General features: G+C 46.3%; 2 protein-coding genes across 3 annotated transcripts; both read left to right on the top strand.

The window, feature by feature from the left end:
- Positions 1-1030: 1030 nt before the first annotated feature.
- On the top strand, positions 1031-5439 carry LOC119295316 (casein kinase 1-like protein 2). 2 transcript variants are annotated; one of them, XM_037573729.1, is made up of 14 exons: positions 1031-1378; positions 1484-1524; positions 2155-2224; positions 2329-2477; positions 2566-2661; positions 2744-2814; positions 3044-3105; positions 3262-3325; positions 3401-3485; positions 3565-3691; positions 3834-3916; positions 3998-4052; positions 4454-4596; positions 4743-4934. In XM_037573729.1, the coding sequence occupies exons 1-14, from the start codon at positions 1303-1305 to the stop codon at positions 4794-4796; spliced, it is 1176 nt and encodes a 391-aa protein (XP_037429626.1). In that variant the 5' UTR covers positions 1031-1302; the 3' UTR covers positions 4797-4934. The 2 variants fall into 2 exon arrangements, with proteins under 2 accessions (XP_037429626.1, XP_037429619.1); XM_037573722.1 differs by having other exon boundaries at positions 1033-1378; positions 4735-5439.
- Positions 5440-6405: 966 nt separating this feature from the next.
- On the top strand, positions 6406-11688 carry LOC119295306 (ATP-dependent zinc metalloprotease FTSH 5, mitochondrial-like). Its single transcript, XM_037573711.1, has 7 exons — positions 6406-6537; positions 7639-7717; positions 7942-8202; positions 8418-8654; positions 8743-8867; positions 9695-10171; positions 10281-11688. The coding sequence occupies exons 1-7, from the start codon at positions 6511-6513 to the stop codon at positions 11193-11195; spliced, it is 2121 nt and encodes a 706-aa protein (XP_037429608.1). The 5' UTR covers positions 6406-6510; the 3' UTR covers positions 11196-11688.
- The last annotated feature ends 2943 nt before the right edge of the window (positions 11689-14631 follow it).

The following is a 14631-nucleotide window of genomic DNA, read 5'->3' as shown; positions in this document are numbered from 1 at the left end:
ATGGTGGTGGGGGCACCACAGGACTAGAAAATCTCAGGGGAGGCTGCAACACCCTCGAAACTGCAGTTTGGTAACATTCAGAGAGCAAGTACCACCATTAATTGAAAAAGAACGCCTTGTTTATTTCTTCTCTTCTCTGCCAAGTCTTTCTTCTATACCCGAAAATCGACACTCGACCAAATGTTAATTTTCATCACTCCTCCCATTGCGTCGTCGCCGCCCGAGTTTTCCTCCTACACCCCGATGTGACTGCGGTGCCCCACCGTGAGATCGCCCATCCGTCTGTCTTCCTCGCCCTAAGGTGACTGTTATTCCTTGTCGCAAGCTCTCTGCCATGTCACCTGTCCTCCTCGCCCCGGCGACACCTAGTTCTTCGATGGTGTCCTTCTCCATGTTGCTCATCACCTTGACTCACGCCAAGACAAGAAGACAACATGTGACTTGCTATGCTTGTTGGCACAGTCAGTGAGTTGCTTTGGCAAGATATGCATGTAAAACATGTTTATTGTTGTATCCGGTTGTCATTTGAGTAGTAACTAATAGAAGATCTTGACCTTGTTGACGGCATTTGCTGCACCAAATGAGAGCAGAGCTGTAATCCTTGTCAGTTCCACACATGAGGAGGTCATAAGCACCCTCATCAGATAAGTCGCCACCATTATATTAGAAACCGTCGATCCGGCCCATCGAAGGACCGAAAATCCTACATCGACGGAAGCAGAAACACGCAGCTCATCCGAGGCAACAACAACAGTAAGATGATTCCGCAAGGTCGAATGTAAATCGTCCCGTGAAACTACCAAAGCAAAATGCTTGGCCATCGGAGAAACTAGAATTCCTTTTGATGGCCCCCAAACTAAAAATGGGAGGAAGGTGAAAGAGATGGTGAAAGAGATGTTGTGCTGGTTGAGGTTTGTTGGCTTGGGAAAGGGAGATTTTTTCTTTTATATATATATAAAAGGGGGAAAAAAGGGAAAAGGAGGGGGGGACTCCACCCCGACCCGCCATCTTTGCCGTGGGGCACCCCGGGTTCCCCAGTATTTCGTCCCCGAGCCCCGGCGCTTGTCCGTCTCGTGGTCAGGTCAGGTCAGGTGCTCGCTCGCTCCTCCGTCCCCGGAAGAAATCCCCAATCCCTCCTCCTCACTCCGATCCACTCGATCGAGCCCTAGCCCCGCATCCCCGACCCCGACCCGATTCCGGCCGCCCCGATCCGATCCTCTCCCTCCCCTCCCGTCCACCGCATGCGAGGCTCCGGCCGGCGGTAGCCTCGGCTCGCGCGGACGGACAGGCAGGGCGGCGGCCATGGAGCCGCGCATCGGCAACAAGTTCCGCGTCGGCCGCAAGCTGGGGAGCGGCTCCTTCGGGGAGATCTACCTCGGTCCGTCCCCCTCCGTCCGCCAGATCCCCCTTTCCTCCCAAAGCCATCGCCTTTTTATCTTCCTCTTTTTTTTTAAACAAATTCCGTCTCCGTCTCTGTGTGCAGGCACCAACGTGCAGACCAACGAGGAGGTCGCGATCAAGCTCGTGAGTTCCTCCGTCCCTCTCTCTCCACGACGCTCATCAATTTTCTCCGCCCCCCGTGGTGTGGTTTCGGGGGATCTAGGTCGAATTGGATGCTAGATTTGACGAATTGCCATGCCATGATTTTCTTAGCGTCGGATTAATAAGGCCGTGGAAACCCGTGGATTACGCCGCTTGTTAATTCCTGTAGCTGATGCTCATGGAATGGTGATGCATGGAATTATGTGCTTTGGCTGGCTGTGTGCAATGCAGTTTGGTCTACCTGTCTAGTTACATGCTTTAGCTGCTGCTGCCGAAATACAAACCTTAATTAAAGAGATGGAATACACAAATGTCGATGCCCCTCTGTTTGCTTTTCCTAGGCTAGGATTCATTTGCTCAGTCTCTTACCGCAAGCTTGTAATTACATGTTTTGTCTGCCAAAATATGAGATTCTTCAAGAGATGGAATGGAACACACAAATGTTTCGCACCAGTATAGTTGCTTCTGTTTCACTTTTCTGTAGGCTAGCCTTAATTTGCTTTGATCTCATAACCATAATAAGTTTCTAATTTCATTACAAGTGTTCTGCCTGATTCATTTACCCGAGGTGATGCTCTTTGATTCGTCTTGTTTCTGCGTGGTTTTGCTCAGGAAAATGTCAAGACAAAGCATCCGCAGCTGCTGTATGAGTCAAAGCTGTACAGAATACTTCAAGGAGGAAGTAATATATATTTTCCTGCTTCCTTGGTCTTACTTGGTCCAGTCTCTTTTCTCTTGTTTATTTATTCACGGAGGGATCAACTGACTCCCCCTACTGTTCTGCAGCTGGAATCCCAAACGTCAAGTGGTTTGGTGTGGAGGGTGATTACAATGTTTTGGTGATGGACTTGCTGGGCCCAAGCCTCGAGGATCTTTTCAGTTTTTGCAACAGGAAGCTTTCTCTAAAAACTGTTTTGATGCTTGCTGATCAAATGGTATGCAACACCTCAGATTCCCTTGGCATCATTACTTTGGTCTCTTGCGTTTCATCATGTGGGATTTGAATTACTTCCTTTTTTTCAGATCAACCGTGTCGAATTCGTCCATTCCAAGTCTTTCTTGCATAGAGATATCAAGCCGGACAATTTTCTCATGGGTCTTGGGAAAAGGGCAAATCAGGTCAACGCTACATTCCACTGGCATGCCTTTATTGATGGATGTATTATTGGTGTTCTTATCTGCAACTTTCATCTATCTGTAGGTTTATTGTATAGATTTTGGGCTTGCAAAGAAGTATAGGGATACATCGACACACCAGCACATTCCATATAGGTAAATGTTATATCCCATTGTTGATCTACTTGAAGAGATTTGGATGCATTCTACAGTATATTGTCAAAGTTACGGCTATTCTTTTGATGTTGCCACACATAACTTCTTTACATTCATGGCATAAGCATTTTATGTTCATGCCTGAGTTTTGCACTGATTATATAATTTAAATCAGTGGACAACACAGTATCTGTGGCAAAACTTATGACCGTTCTCTATTTAATCACAGAGAGAACAAGAACTTGACAGGAACAGCAAGATATGCGAGTGTAAACACTCATCTTGGAATTGGTAAGTTTCCTTGACTGTTGGCTGTGTACTCCTTTATTCTGTAACTGTACTTAGACTCCCGAGGCATCTAGTGTTATTTGTTCCTTGTAAAATTCTCTTACCTTTCATGCATTAATCTGTTCAGATATCCTAATTTATTTTTCTGCTTCACCGTAGAACAAAGCAGGAGGGATGACATGGAATCTCTTGGATATGTGCTGATGTACTTCTTAAGAGGAAGGTTGTTGACAATAACCACACGTGATTTTCTGGCAGCCTAATTATCTGCACTGACACATGCTGTTGTTGCTGTCAGTCTTCCATGGCAGGGTCTGAAAGCTGGGAACAAGAAACAGAAGTATGAGAAAATCAGCGAAAGGAAAATTGCCACTTCAACTGAGGTAGCGTGTGTTCTTCTCTATATCCTGCGTTCACCACCATTGAGGCATTATTTTCTTAATTGTATTCTCTTGACTGTAGGCCCTCTGTCGTGGATATCCTACTGAATTTGCATCTTATTTCCATTACTGCCGCTCACTGCGCTTTGAAGATACGCCAGATTATCAGTATCTCAAGAGATTGTTCAGAGACCTTTTTATTCGAGAGGGTGAGTTTTCTTTTTTGCATGTTTTGAACTTATAATCATTCATTTAATTTAGTGATTGATGATTCATTGATGTTTACACACCAAAATGCTGCAAATTGCTCTCCTTTTAAACTCTTGACAGAGCAATGTTTGGTACTTGCAGGGTTTCAATTTGATTATGTTTTTGATTGGACGATTCTCAAGTATCAACAGTCACAAATGACCAGTGCTCCACCGCGCGCCATGGTCAGTACTGTTCCTCCTTTCCTTAATGCTGCGCACATGACGATTCATGTCTTACCGTTTGCTGCTTTCCTTTTATGTTAGGCCGCGGCAGCAGGACAAAGCTCTGGGATGGCTCCCATGGCAAATAGACAGTCAGGTACAGTATATTATCCATCTCATGATGGATTCTAGAGTATCTTATCAGTTATTTATATGCAAGGCAATAAGTTAGTATCTGTAGTAGATGTAAGTCTGTGTATTCTTCAAATAAGATGGTATTTCCCTGGAAAATAGATTTTTGAAATGTGCATGTGGTACAACCAGGTTGAGATTACAAAATGTTCGTACTAGTAGGGAGTTAGAAATCAGGCTCATTACCTGTTGCTTTGTTCTGTTGAGTTGGTTAATTGTATGTATATCCGGGAACCGTTTAAATGATAATCACATAAGCGTGTGGGAAATACAGATGTATGATAATGAACCCATTGAGACCAGTCGCAGTTTGGTCTTTGCCTCGCGCCTTTATGTGTTTAACAACCGTGCGCTGAATGGATGCAGCCACTGAAGAAGGGAGGAGGAGCGGGTGGTCAGATATGGATGGCATGCGGCGCCAGGTTCCACCTCCAGCTATAAATGCAGGCAGCCTGGCCAAACAGAAGTCGCCAATCAGACATGACCAATCCACCTCAAAAGATGCTATGGTAAGTTGTCAAGAGTTGCTACGTATTTCATCCCATCTGTCTCTTGTTGCTAGGGAAATATGCAGACCACTGAAGTGGTCTTGTGTACATACATACATAAAACTGGCCTGTAACACCTGACCCTTAAATGACGTGTAGTTCTCCAGTTCGACTTTGCTGGGACGGTCAAGCGGATCCTCAAGGCGACCTGCTGTCTCTAGCAGCCGGGAGCCGAGCACGGACGCGGAGCAGACGCGCAGCCGCACGACTGACGCGAGCCCAGGGGCGTTCCAGCGGTCGTCCGCCCCGCGGTGGAGCCCGCAGGTTGGCGACTCGTCGGACACGAGGGGCCGGTCGTCCTCGGGCAGGCACCAGTCGTCGAGCGCCAAGAACTACGAGTCCACGGTGCGGGGCATCCAGGGCCTCAACTTCGACGGCGACGACACCAGGAACCACTACTAGGCCCCGAGACGGAGGAGGCCGGGCAAATAAGAGGTGTGGTCTGGCGGGGATGTCTCAGCCAGGCAGCGGCTACCACGGGCGGGCGTGCCATGGTCTTCTTTATAACGAATGAATGGATGGAAATGGAATGAATGAATGGTGTTTGATGACGGCGGTGGGTTGCTTGGCCGTTTTAATTTGTACAGTTTGTTTCTCCCCTTTGTTGTGGTCGCTTGCGGCGTTAATTTTAGTCCCTTGATGAAGATGGATGATGTTGTATTTCGGAGAGATGTATGCAGGCCGGCGTGGCGTAACGCCGCTCGTTTGGAATCCCTTGGTTTTTAAATTAAAATGGCCGAATGCCTGCGAATATATAATACATGTTTTAAAGTTGGTGAGACTGAGAGCTGCTGCTGTTGATTCTGTTGCCAAAGCTGAGATGATTGACTGCTAGCAGATTTGCATTTCATTCTAGTTTGTCGAGGCTTGAGAATTGCTGCTGCTTATTTATGCTTTTGGCAGGGCTGAAGTGGTGTGCTATTCCTTGTAAAAATGAAGTAACAAATCCAGCTCCTTACTTTTTTTTTTGAATGAATGGAGATATATGCATCTCTTGGAGCTGTTCATGCCAATTGAGAGATCTGTTTTTTTTTTCTGAGGGAATGTGAATGGTGATCTTTTTCAAAATATGTTTTTGGAGATTTCTGTATGCTGCTGAATTTACAATTGAGTTTTTGGTTGAGGTCTGGAACCACTTTGACTGTCTGCTTGTATCAGCACCAAACTTCATCAATCTCAAGACCAGCCAGCTCAAGGAAAAGGGATAAAAGAACTTTCTTGGAGGTGCTAGTAGAGGCAGGGTATGCATGTGTGCGTTCATAGGGTACTGTAATGTGTTTGTCAAAAAACAAAATACTCCAATGTAGTTTTCCCAAACCAAATTTTGAACTTTGTTGAAAATCTTGAGACCAAATTAACTTTGCTACACCATCAACCTGGCTATTTTTTTGAAGAACAAACTTGGCACCTTTTTATCATCTACTGTATTTTTTAGTTTTTTTTTAGACAATACTGTATTTTTTGTAGTAATAAGCACTTGTTTTATCATCAAATTTTTGGCAAATCGGAGTAGAACATTTTTCTATCATCCACTTTTTTTTGAGGGCAAAACTAAGCTTTATTGATGATAATCCACATGGAGTGGGATAGCACATGTTTTTTAAAATGGTATCCGTTCAAGTCCGTGGGCCTCGTGGCCTGGCCCTCGCCCAACTGCCAGCCCGGTCCGGCCCTCGCCCAACCGCCAGCCCGGCCCGGCCCGGCCCAGGGAAAGAAGGACGCCACGAAATTAACCACAGCCTGAGAAAACACAAGGGGAAAAAAATCTACTCTTTCTTCTTCTCCAATCTCTCTCTCTCTCTCCAGTCTCCCTCACCGGCTCCGATCACCCGGCGGGTGGGCTCGCGGCGGGGCGCACCCCATCCCCTCCCCCCCATGGCCTGGCGGCTCGCCCTCTCCAAGGTACTCCCTCCCTCCCTCCGCGAACAAGATTCCTCTTCCGTCCCCTTCCGTCCGCCGCCGGCGCCGCCGCAGGCGATCCCGCCCGTGTCGGTAACTTGGATCGGCCGCGCGTGCCGCGGGTTCAGGGCGCCCGCCGCGCCGTCGTCCGCGGGGCTAGCTAGGGTTTATTAGGGCGCCGCGAGTCTGACTCTGGAATATTCAACCCCCCGCAATACATAGATACTACGGAGGGAGTAGATCTTACCGCGCCGGCCTACTTCTCCTCCGCCGTCCAGTGCCTAGCCTAGCCGCCGTAGCCGGTGGCTGTCGAATCACGCCAGTGCAACGGCAACTATGCAGACTAGTAGTAGTAGGTTAGGTTAATTGTTCGTCGCATGGAGAAAATAAGGCTGAAATCTGTAGCAGATGGATGGTGCTTAGAATTTCTATCTCGGACCGTCGAATGCCAGGCGGCGGTGTCTCGCCCTTTATTCAGAAATCAGATGTTGCATATCCAAGGCAGTGGCTACCCCCTTTTCAGGGATATTTGTTTGTTTGTTTGTTTGTACCGCTGTCGATTGCTCTGTTTGGCATGCCGTGCTTCTTGTGTTTTCACTGATTCAAGGCTATGAATGAAGATGCTGGAGATTTTACTGTTAGAGAAAGGCTAAAAACCACTCCCTCTGTTCATGAATATAAGATGTTTTTTTTTTAACTTTTTTCTGAATCGGATGCATATAGGCCACGTTTTACACTGTTGTTTCACTCATTTCAGTCTGTATGTAGTCCGTATTGAAATATCCAAAACATCTTATATTTATGAACGGAGGGAGTAGTATTCACAATTTCACATGAACCTGCTCTTTTATTCAATTGTTGGAGCTATTGGCCTCTTTGGACTCATGCTGCTTTTAGTCATGCAATAGAGCTTGGTATGTTTTAATCTCCACTTGAGCTTCCATGAGTCACCTGATATGTGATAACCTTGTGTAATATCTTGGCTTTTTAAATATATTTTAGTTAAGTCATTTCAGATCTTTCTTTATGCCTGTCGCTATTGAGATAGCTCAGCTCAGCTCAAACGTTGGTTGCAGTATGTTTGAACTTCTGTTTGTGTCTCAGGCTGGAAGGCGGTCGTCGAGTGTGGTCTACAATGAGCTAGTGAGTACAAGTGCTTTCAGGACACCTGCAAATGGCACCGGTATGGCCTCCCTCCCTCCCTCTCTTCCAAGGACATACTCTTATGTGGAAACAAGCTCCTGGTTTCATTATGCCGAGCATTTCTTTCTATTAGTGTGGCATAAAGAGTTTCCCTTTGTGTGAAAAAATGCATCTTACTGTACTCCAGGTCTCATGCTTCAGTTGTTGCTCATGAAAGAAATCCTGCTGTTTGCAAACTGAGGTTGGGTGTTCTAATTAATGCAGGCGGAGTTCTCAAGGCGCTGCAAGAGAGGTACCGATCAAGCTACGTCGGTAGCTTCGCGCGCAGGCTACGAGACTTTGACACGCCAAGTGATGCCTCCCTTCTTAAAGAGATCTACAGAAGTAACCCAGAAAGGGTCGTGCAGATCTTTGAGAGCCAGCCTTCCTTACATAACAACTCTTCGGCTCTCTCCCAGTATGTGAAGGCTCTTGTCGCTCTCGACAGGCTGGATGAAAGCCCGCTGCTTAAGACATTGCAGAGAGGTAGTGGTCTCTACTGCTTCACTTAAACTGATTGATTTTTTGTGCTGTTTGTTCAAGTGCGTCCTTCATTCAACGTACTGAACATGATACTGTCTGTTTACGCCGTACCCGCACCTTTAACTAGTGGGTTTCTTTTATGATATACGCATGCCCTTATTTTTAACTTTCTGCTCTCATATTTTGATGTTAACACTCAACATGATCTAAACACGCAGGAATTGTCAATTCAGCAAGGGAGGAAGAAGGGTTTAGTGGCATCCCAGCATTTCAAAGTGTTGGCCGTACGACGAAAGATGGGGCTCTTGGTACTGCTGGTGCACCAATTCACATGGTTGCATCAGAGACTGGCCAATTCAAGGAGCAGCTTTGGCGTACCTTCCGAAGCATTGCACTCACTTTCCTAGTAATCTCCGGCATCGGGGCTCTGATTGAAGATAGAGGAATTAGTAAAGGTTTGTCATTTTGATGACTTTATATACATCTCCTGATCCTTATTCAGTTCCAGCAGTAGTCCCTATTGACTTTGAATTATATATGCAGGCCTTGGATTGCATGAAGAGGTTCAGCCAAGCTTGGATTCGAGCACAAAATTCAGTGATGTCAAGGGGGTTGATGAAGCTAAAGCTGAACTCGAGGAAATAGTTCACTACCTACGAGATCCCAAGGTGAAGTTTTATCACTCTGCTGTTTCCATCCACCAGTGAATTAGGAAGATATTAACAGCTGGGTAATGATACTGTAAACAAATATGTCTACACTCTTCCCCAACGAGGCTGCTATCATAAACAATTAAACATGCTGTGCTGTACTGAAATTTAAAGACAGATACAGTTTAGTTAATACCAAATCAACTGGTCTGCTACATGATAAATTGATACTTCATGTCATGCCTCCCTTTCCCTCTATTTGTTGTGATTTTTAGCCCGCAGAAGAACTGCATTTCCCATCTAATATTTTCATCCTGGTCTTCTAGAGATACTCGATAAATGATAAAAGTCTTACATAGAATGAAATATACGCTGCAGCTTACATGGAAAGAAAGGCTCTTCTGCCTTTCTTTTGAAAAGTTTGCGCCACTTTACTTTGTACTCTTACATTATGGGACAGAGGGAGTAGCTTTTAAGTCTTACATAGAATAAATGTCTTCAGTGTAGCTTAAACCAAGTTTGGTGCTGAGCTTTTCTTGCATGAGTACAAAGTAAAGTGTAGAATAAATGTCTTCAGTGTAGAATAAATGTCTTACATAGAGTCTTTGCGCCACTTCATTTCAAAGTGTCAAAAAACGTCTTACATTATGGGACGGAGGGAGTAGCTTTTAAGTCTTACATAGAATGAAATATACTATTGCTTTTGTCATGACATTGTGCCTTTTATACTGTGTCCTTGGTGCTGAGCTGTTAAACCAAGTTTTGCTTAAAGATGTGTAGAGTGTTTCATGTGATGTGCCCTTGTTCTTTTATAAGTATTCACCATCACCTTTCATGCTTTGCAGCGTTTCACACGCCTTGGTGGCAAGCTTCCAAAAGGTGTTCTACTTGTCGGCCCACCCGGGACAGGGAAAACCATGTTGGCAAGGGCTATCGCTGGGGAAGCTGGCGTTCCTTTCTTCTCCTGCAGCGGCAGTGAGTTTGAGGAGATGTTTGTGGGTGTCGGGGCAAGAAGAGTGAGGGATCTATTCAGTGCAGCAAAGAAACGATCTCCATGTATAATTTTCATTGATGAAATTGATGCAATTGGTGGGAGCAGAAACCCAAAAGATCAACAGTATATGAAGATGACCTTGAACCAGTTACTTGTTGAGCTGGATGGCTTTAAGCAGAATGATGGGATCATTGTAATTGCAGCAACAAACTTCCCCCAGTCACTAGATAAAGCCCTTGTTAGGCCTGGGCGTTTTGACCGTCATATCGTGGTTCCTAACCCAGATGTTGAGGGCCGACGGCAGATCCTGGAGACTCATATGTCAAAGGTAAAGAATCCTTCCTTATCCCATGCATTTCTCTTGTAATGCTTGATTGGTTTTCTCCACATAATTTAAGGCAGCTGACTCCACCTTTTCTCCCTGAACTGAACTGCAGGTGTTAAAAGCAGACGATGTGGATTTGATGACCATTGCCAGGGGAACGCCTGGATTCTCAGGTGCAGACCTTGCAAACCTGGTGAACGTGGCTGCTCTCAAGGCTGCCATGGATGGAGCGAAATCTGTTTCAATGACCGACCTCGAGTTTGCCAAGGACAGGATCATGATGGGCAGCGAGCGCAAATCAGCAGTGATATCCGACGAAAGCAGGAAGATGACTGCATACCATGAGGGAGGGCATGCGCTGGTCGCGATACACACGGCCGGTGCCCACCCCGTCCACAAGGCCACCATTGTTCCGAGGGGAATGGCTCTGGGCATGGTCACGCAGCTGCCAGAGAAGGACCAGACCAGCGTGTCTAGGAAGCAGATGCTGGCAAGGCTGGACGTCTGCATGGGAGGGCGGGTGGCCGAGGAGCTTATATTTGGGGAGAGTGAGGTAACGTCGGGCGCGTCGTCCGACCTAAGCCAAGCGACCCGGCTGGCCAAGGCCATGGTGACCAAGTATGGCATGAGCAAGCGCGTGGGCCTTGTGGCCTACAACTATGACGACGATGGGAAGACCATGAGCACGCAGACGCGGGGTCTGGTGGAGCAGGAGGTGAAGGAGCTGCTGGAGACGGCCTACAACAATGCCAAGACGATCCTCACGACCCACAACAAGGAGCTGCACGCGCTCGCCAACGCCCTCATCGAGCGCGAGACCCTCACTGGCGCCCAGATCAAGAACCTTCTGTCGCAGGTAAACAGCAGCAGTGACACTCAGCAGCCCCAGGCCGCTGAGGTTCCACAGCAAACACCCGCTGCCCCAGCCTCACCCCAGTCTCCAGCAGCAGCGGCTGCGGCCGCCGCAGCAGCTGCAGCACAGCAAGCAGCGGCTCAAGCCAAAGGAGTCGCAGGCATCGGGTCCTAGCCTCACCGGGCAACAAGAGAACATCAACCCAGCAAAGTGCCATTAATTAGCATGCTGTTTTTTTATGGACAACAGGGCAAATTCTTAGCTGCCGCTGAAGAGAGCATCTGTACTCTGTAGTAATTTAGCTAGTCGGGAGTACAATTTATATGTGTTCTTGGCTGTTGGTATGATGCAGCCTGAAGAAGAAGAAGATCCATCCATGGCAGGGGATCCGCTGAGTCATGTCAAGGAGATTTTGTACTCTGCATTAATTAGACCTCTTATCATTTGATCGTCGTGACGTATCATATGTCGCAATCTTGGATAAGTTATAACGCGCCGGTTATACTCCAGTTTAGATGGCCTGCCTTGTTGTTGCTGTGGCAACTTTTTTCGATGTTAAAAGCTCACCAGGAATGACATGGCATTGTAAGATCATCGCCTGGTACTCTGTTGTTTCCTTTCTATATATCTGCACGGAGATTGATTCTTGATGCAATTGCATCAGGTTCTTTGGTGTTGTTGATGTTTTTACCTTTGACAAGGTCGGCAATGCGATGTGTAGATCACCTTGTGTGATCACACCAGTGGTAGCTAGTGTGCAACAACATTTTGTCTCCAAAATTTGTGGAAGTATGAACGAATGGAAAACTGGCATTCGAAAGCCTCGCCGGTGGGCTCATTGTAGGGTTTGGATCTGTTGAATTTTGGAAGGCCCCACTATGTGAAGTATCCTGAGACCTATATAGAGAGGTAAAAAAAAAGCATATCTGGCACCCACATAGATAACACAATCATAGTAACTAATTTAATGTAAAAGCAAAAATATGCTTCCATGGTAGAATCTGGAATAGCCATGTTAACAACTTAACAACAGTACTGCACAGACTGATCGAACCTTGCGAACAACAAATTTTCTTTTAGTTGCTGATTGATTTTGAGATAGCTACTCGCTTATTTCAAGAGGTACCTTGCGAACAACTGTTTGGCCGCAAATCTGCAGCTGATCAAACAGCTCATATCAGCAATTCATAAGAATCATTGGTGGGTGGTCTTCCCATAGTCAAATAGTGACCTCTTTTTAGAATTTGTCATTGTAAGTTCATCTTTATCTCGCGATCTTTTTTGCCTTCTAAAGTAGATGTTTCATTCAATGACTAAAAAGGGATTAATAGACTACATAAGCCAAAATGATTACAAAAACAACATACAAAATTCTTTGTTTTTACTAAGTAAGCCGTATCATCTTTTGCTTCTAAAGTTGGACTATCGGATTATGTGCCAATGGCGTCGAGGACGAAGTGATGGAAATATGTCATAGAGGCAGCAATAATATTTGAGCATTATCTATTTCCAAGTTTATAATTAACGTTTATATTCTATGTTATAATTGTTATGGTTCTCGAATCTTCAATAGCAAGAGGTTCAGAGGAAAAACCCATGAGCATGTACAAGTTATAAACAGTAAAATAAAGATTTCTAGTCTTGCCTCTAGGACTAGCTCATGTATTGACTAATGGTTATGTTTTTATGATCATGGGCATGAATGATAATGTCGATAATATTGAGAGCAGAATGTTGGTAGAACATTCGTGTTGAATTAACCCAAGTTGTATGTAATATTAAAGATATGAAATCGTCAAAATTCTATAGTCCATAACACTAACACAGGAAGTTAGCATATGCACAATTCCTTAGATCATGAGAGTATCGAGTCACTCCATACTGGAGTATCATCTTTTGCTTCTAAAGTTAACATTTGAGTATTATTTATTTCCCAGTTTATAATTAATGTTTATATTCTATATTATAATTGTTATGGTTCTCGAATCTACAATAATAAGAGGTTTAGAGGAAAACTCATGAGCATGTGTAGGTTATAAACAGTAAATAAAGATTCCTAGTCTTGTCTCTAGGACTAGCTCATGTGTTGATTAACGGGTCTGTTTTTCTGATCATGGGCATAATGATAATGTCAATAATATTGAGAGCACAATGTTGGTAGAACATTCGTGTTGAATTAACCCAAATTGTATGTTATACTAAAGACACGACGACGTTGGAGCAAGGTGTGGCGGTGGCACGTGACGACGCCATCACAAGGGAGCGAGGTTGCAAAAGCAGTGTTGCTGGCAATGACCCCCCACTTCCCACCCAGTGGGCATGGCGTACGTGCTCAGCAGCGGTGCTTTCCGGAGGAAGAAAAAGGAAGGAGGAAGAGAGGTAGTGCTTGATCGTCTCAGGATGAAGAAAAAGGAAGGATGGAGAAGAAGGAAGGAGCAACAAGAGGAAGAAGATGACGACTCAACGCCGGCTCTTAAAAGCAATTATCGCTCACACTGAGTATTATTCTGCGCCCGCCCATGGTGATGCACAGCCGAAGAGGTTTGGGTCAAGGTGGTTACGGGAAGCGAAAATTAATGATACTGTAAAGGAGGCTTGGTAGAAAGTAGGTTCAGATCCTACTACCAGCTCGGTGTATGAAAAGCTAAATCGCATGCATGCGATGTTTCATGATTGGGACCAAAGGGTTCTCAAGAAACCTAAACAGCGCCTCCGTAAGGCGCAATGGAACCTTGAAAGGGTGATAGCAGGCCTGTTGGGGAACGTAGCACAAATTCAAAATTTTCCTACGTGTCACCAAGATCTATCTATGGAGAAACCAGCAACGAGGGGAAGGAGAGTGCATCTACATACCCTTGTAGATCGCTAAGCGGAAGCGCTCAAGAGAACAGGCTTGAAGGAGTCGTACTCGTCGTGATCCAAATCACCGGAGATCCTAGTGCCGAACGGACGGCACCTCCGCGTTCAACACACGTACAACCCGGTGACGTCTCCCATGCCTTGATCCAGCAAGGAGAGAGGGAGAGGTTGAGGAAGACTCCATCCAGCAGCAGCACAACGGCGTGGTGGTGATGGAGGAGCGTGGCAATCCTGCAGGGCTTTGCCAAGCACCTACGGGAGAGGAGGAGGTGTCACGGGAGGGAGGGAGGCGCCAGGGCTTCTGGTATGGATGCCCTCCCTCCCCTCCACTATATATAGGGGCAAGGGAGAGGGGGGAGGCGCAGCCTTGCCCCTTCCTCCAAGGAAGGGGTGCGGCCAAGAGGGCGGGAGGAGTCCATCCTCCCCAAGGCACCTCGGAGGTGCCTTCCCCCTTGAGGACTCTTCCCTCCCCAAGTTTCCTTGGCGCATGGGCCTCTTGGGGCTGGTGCCCTTGGCCCATATAGGCCAAGGCGCACCCCCTACAGCCCATGTGGCCCCCCGGGGCAGGTGGACCCCCCCGGTGGACCCCCGGACCCCTTTCGGCACTCCCGGTACAATACCGATAAAGTGCGAAACTTTTCCGGCGACCAAAACAGGACTTCCCATATATAAATCTTTACCTCCGGACCATTCCGGAACTCCTCGTGACGTCCGGGACTCCGAACAACATTCGGTAACCACATACAAACTT

Source organism: Triticum dicoccoides, chromosome 1A (genome assembly GCF_002162155.2).
Source record: "Triticum dicoccoides isolate Atlit2015 ecotype Zavitan chromosome 1A, WEW_v2.0, whole genome shotgun sequence".
NCBI classification, from domain to species: domain Eukaryota; kingdom Viridiplantae; phylum Streptophyta; class Magnoliopsida; order Poales; family Poaceae; genus Triticum; species Triticum dicoccoides.
This window is presented reverse-complemented; position numbering and strand designations above follow the sequence as displayed.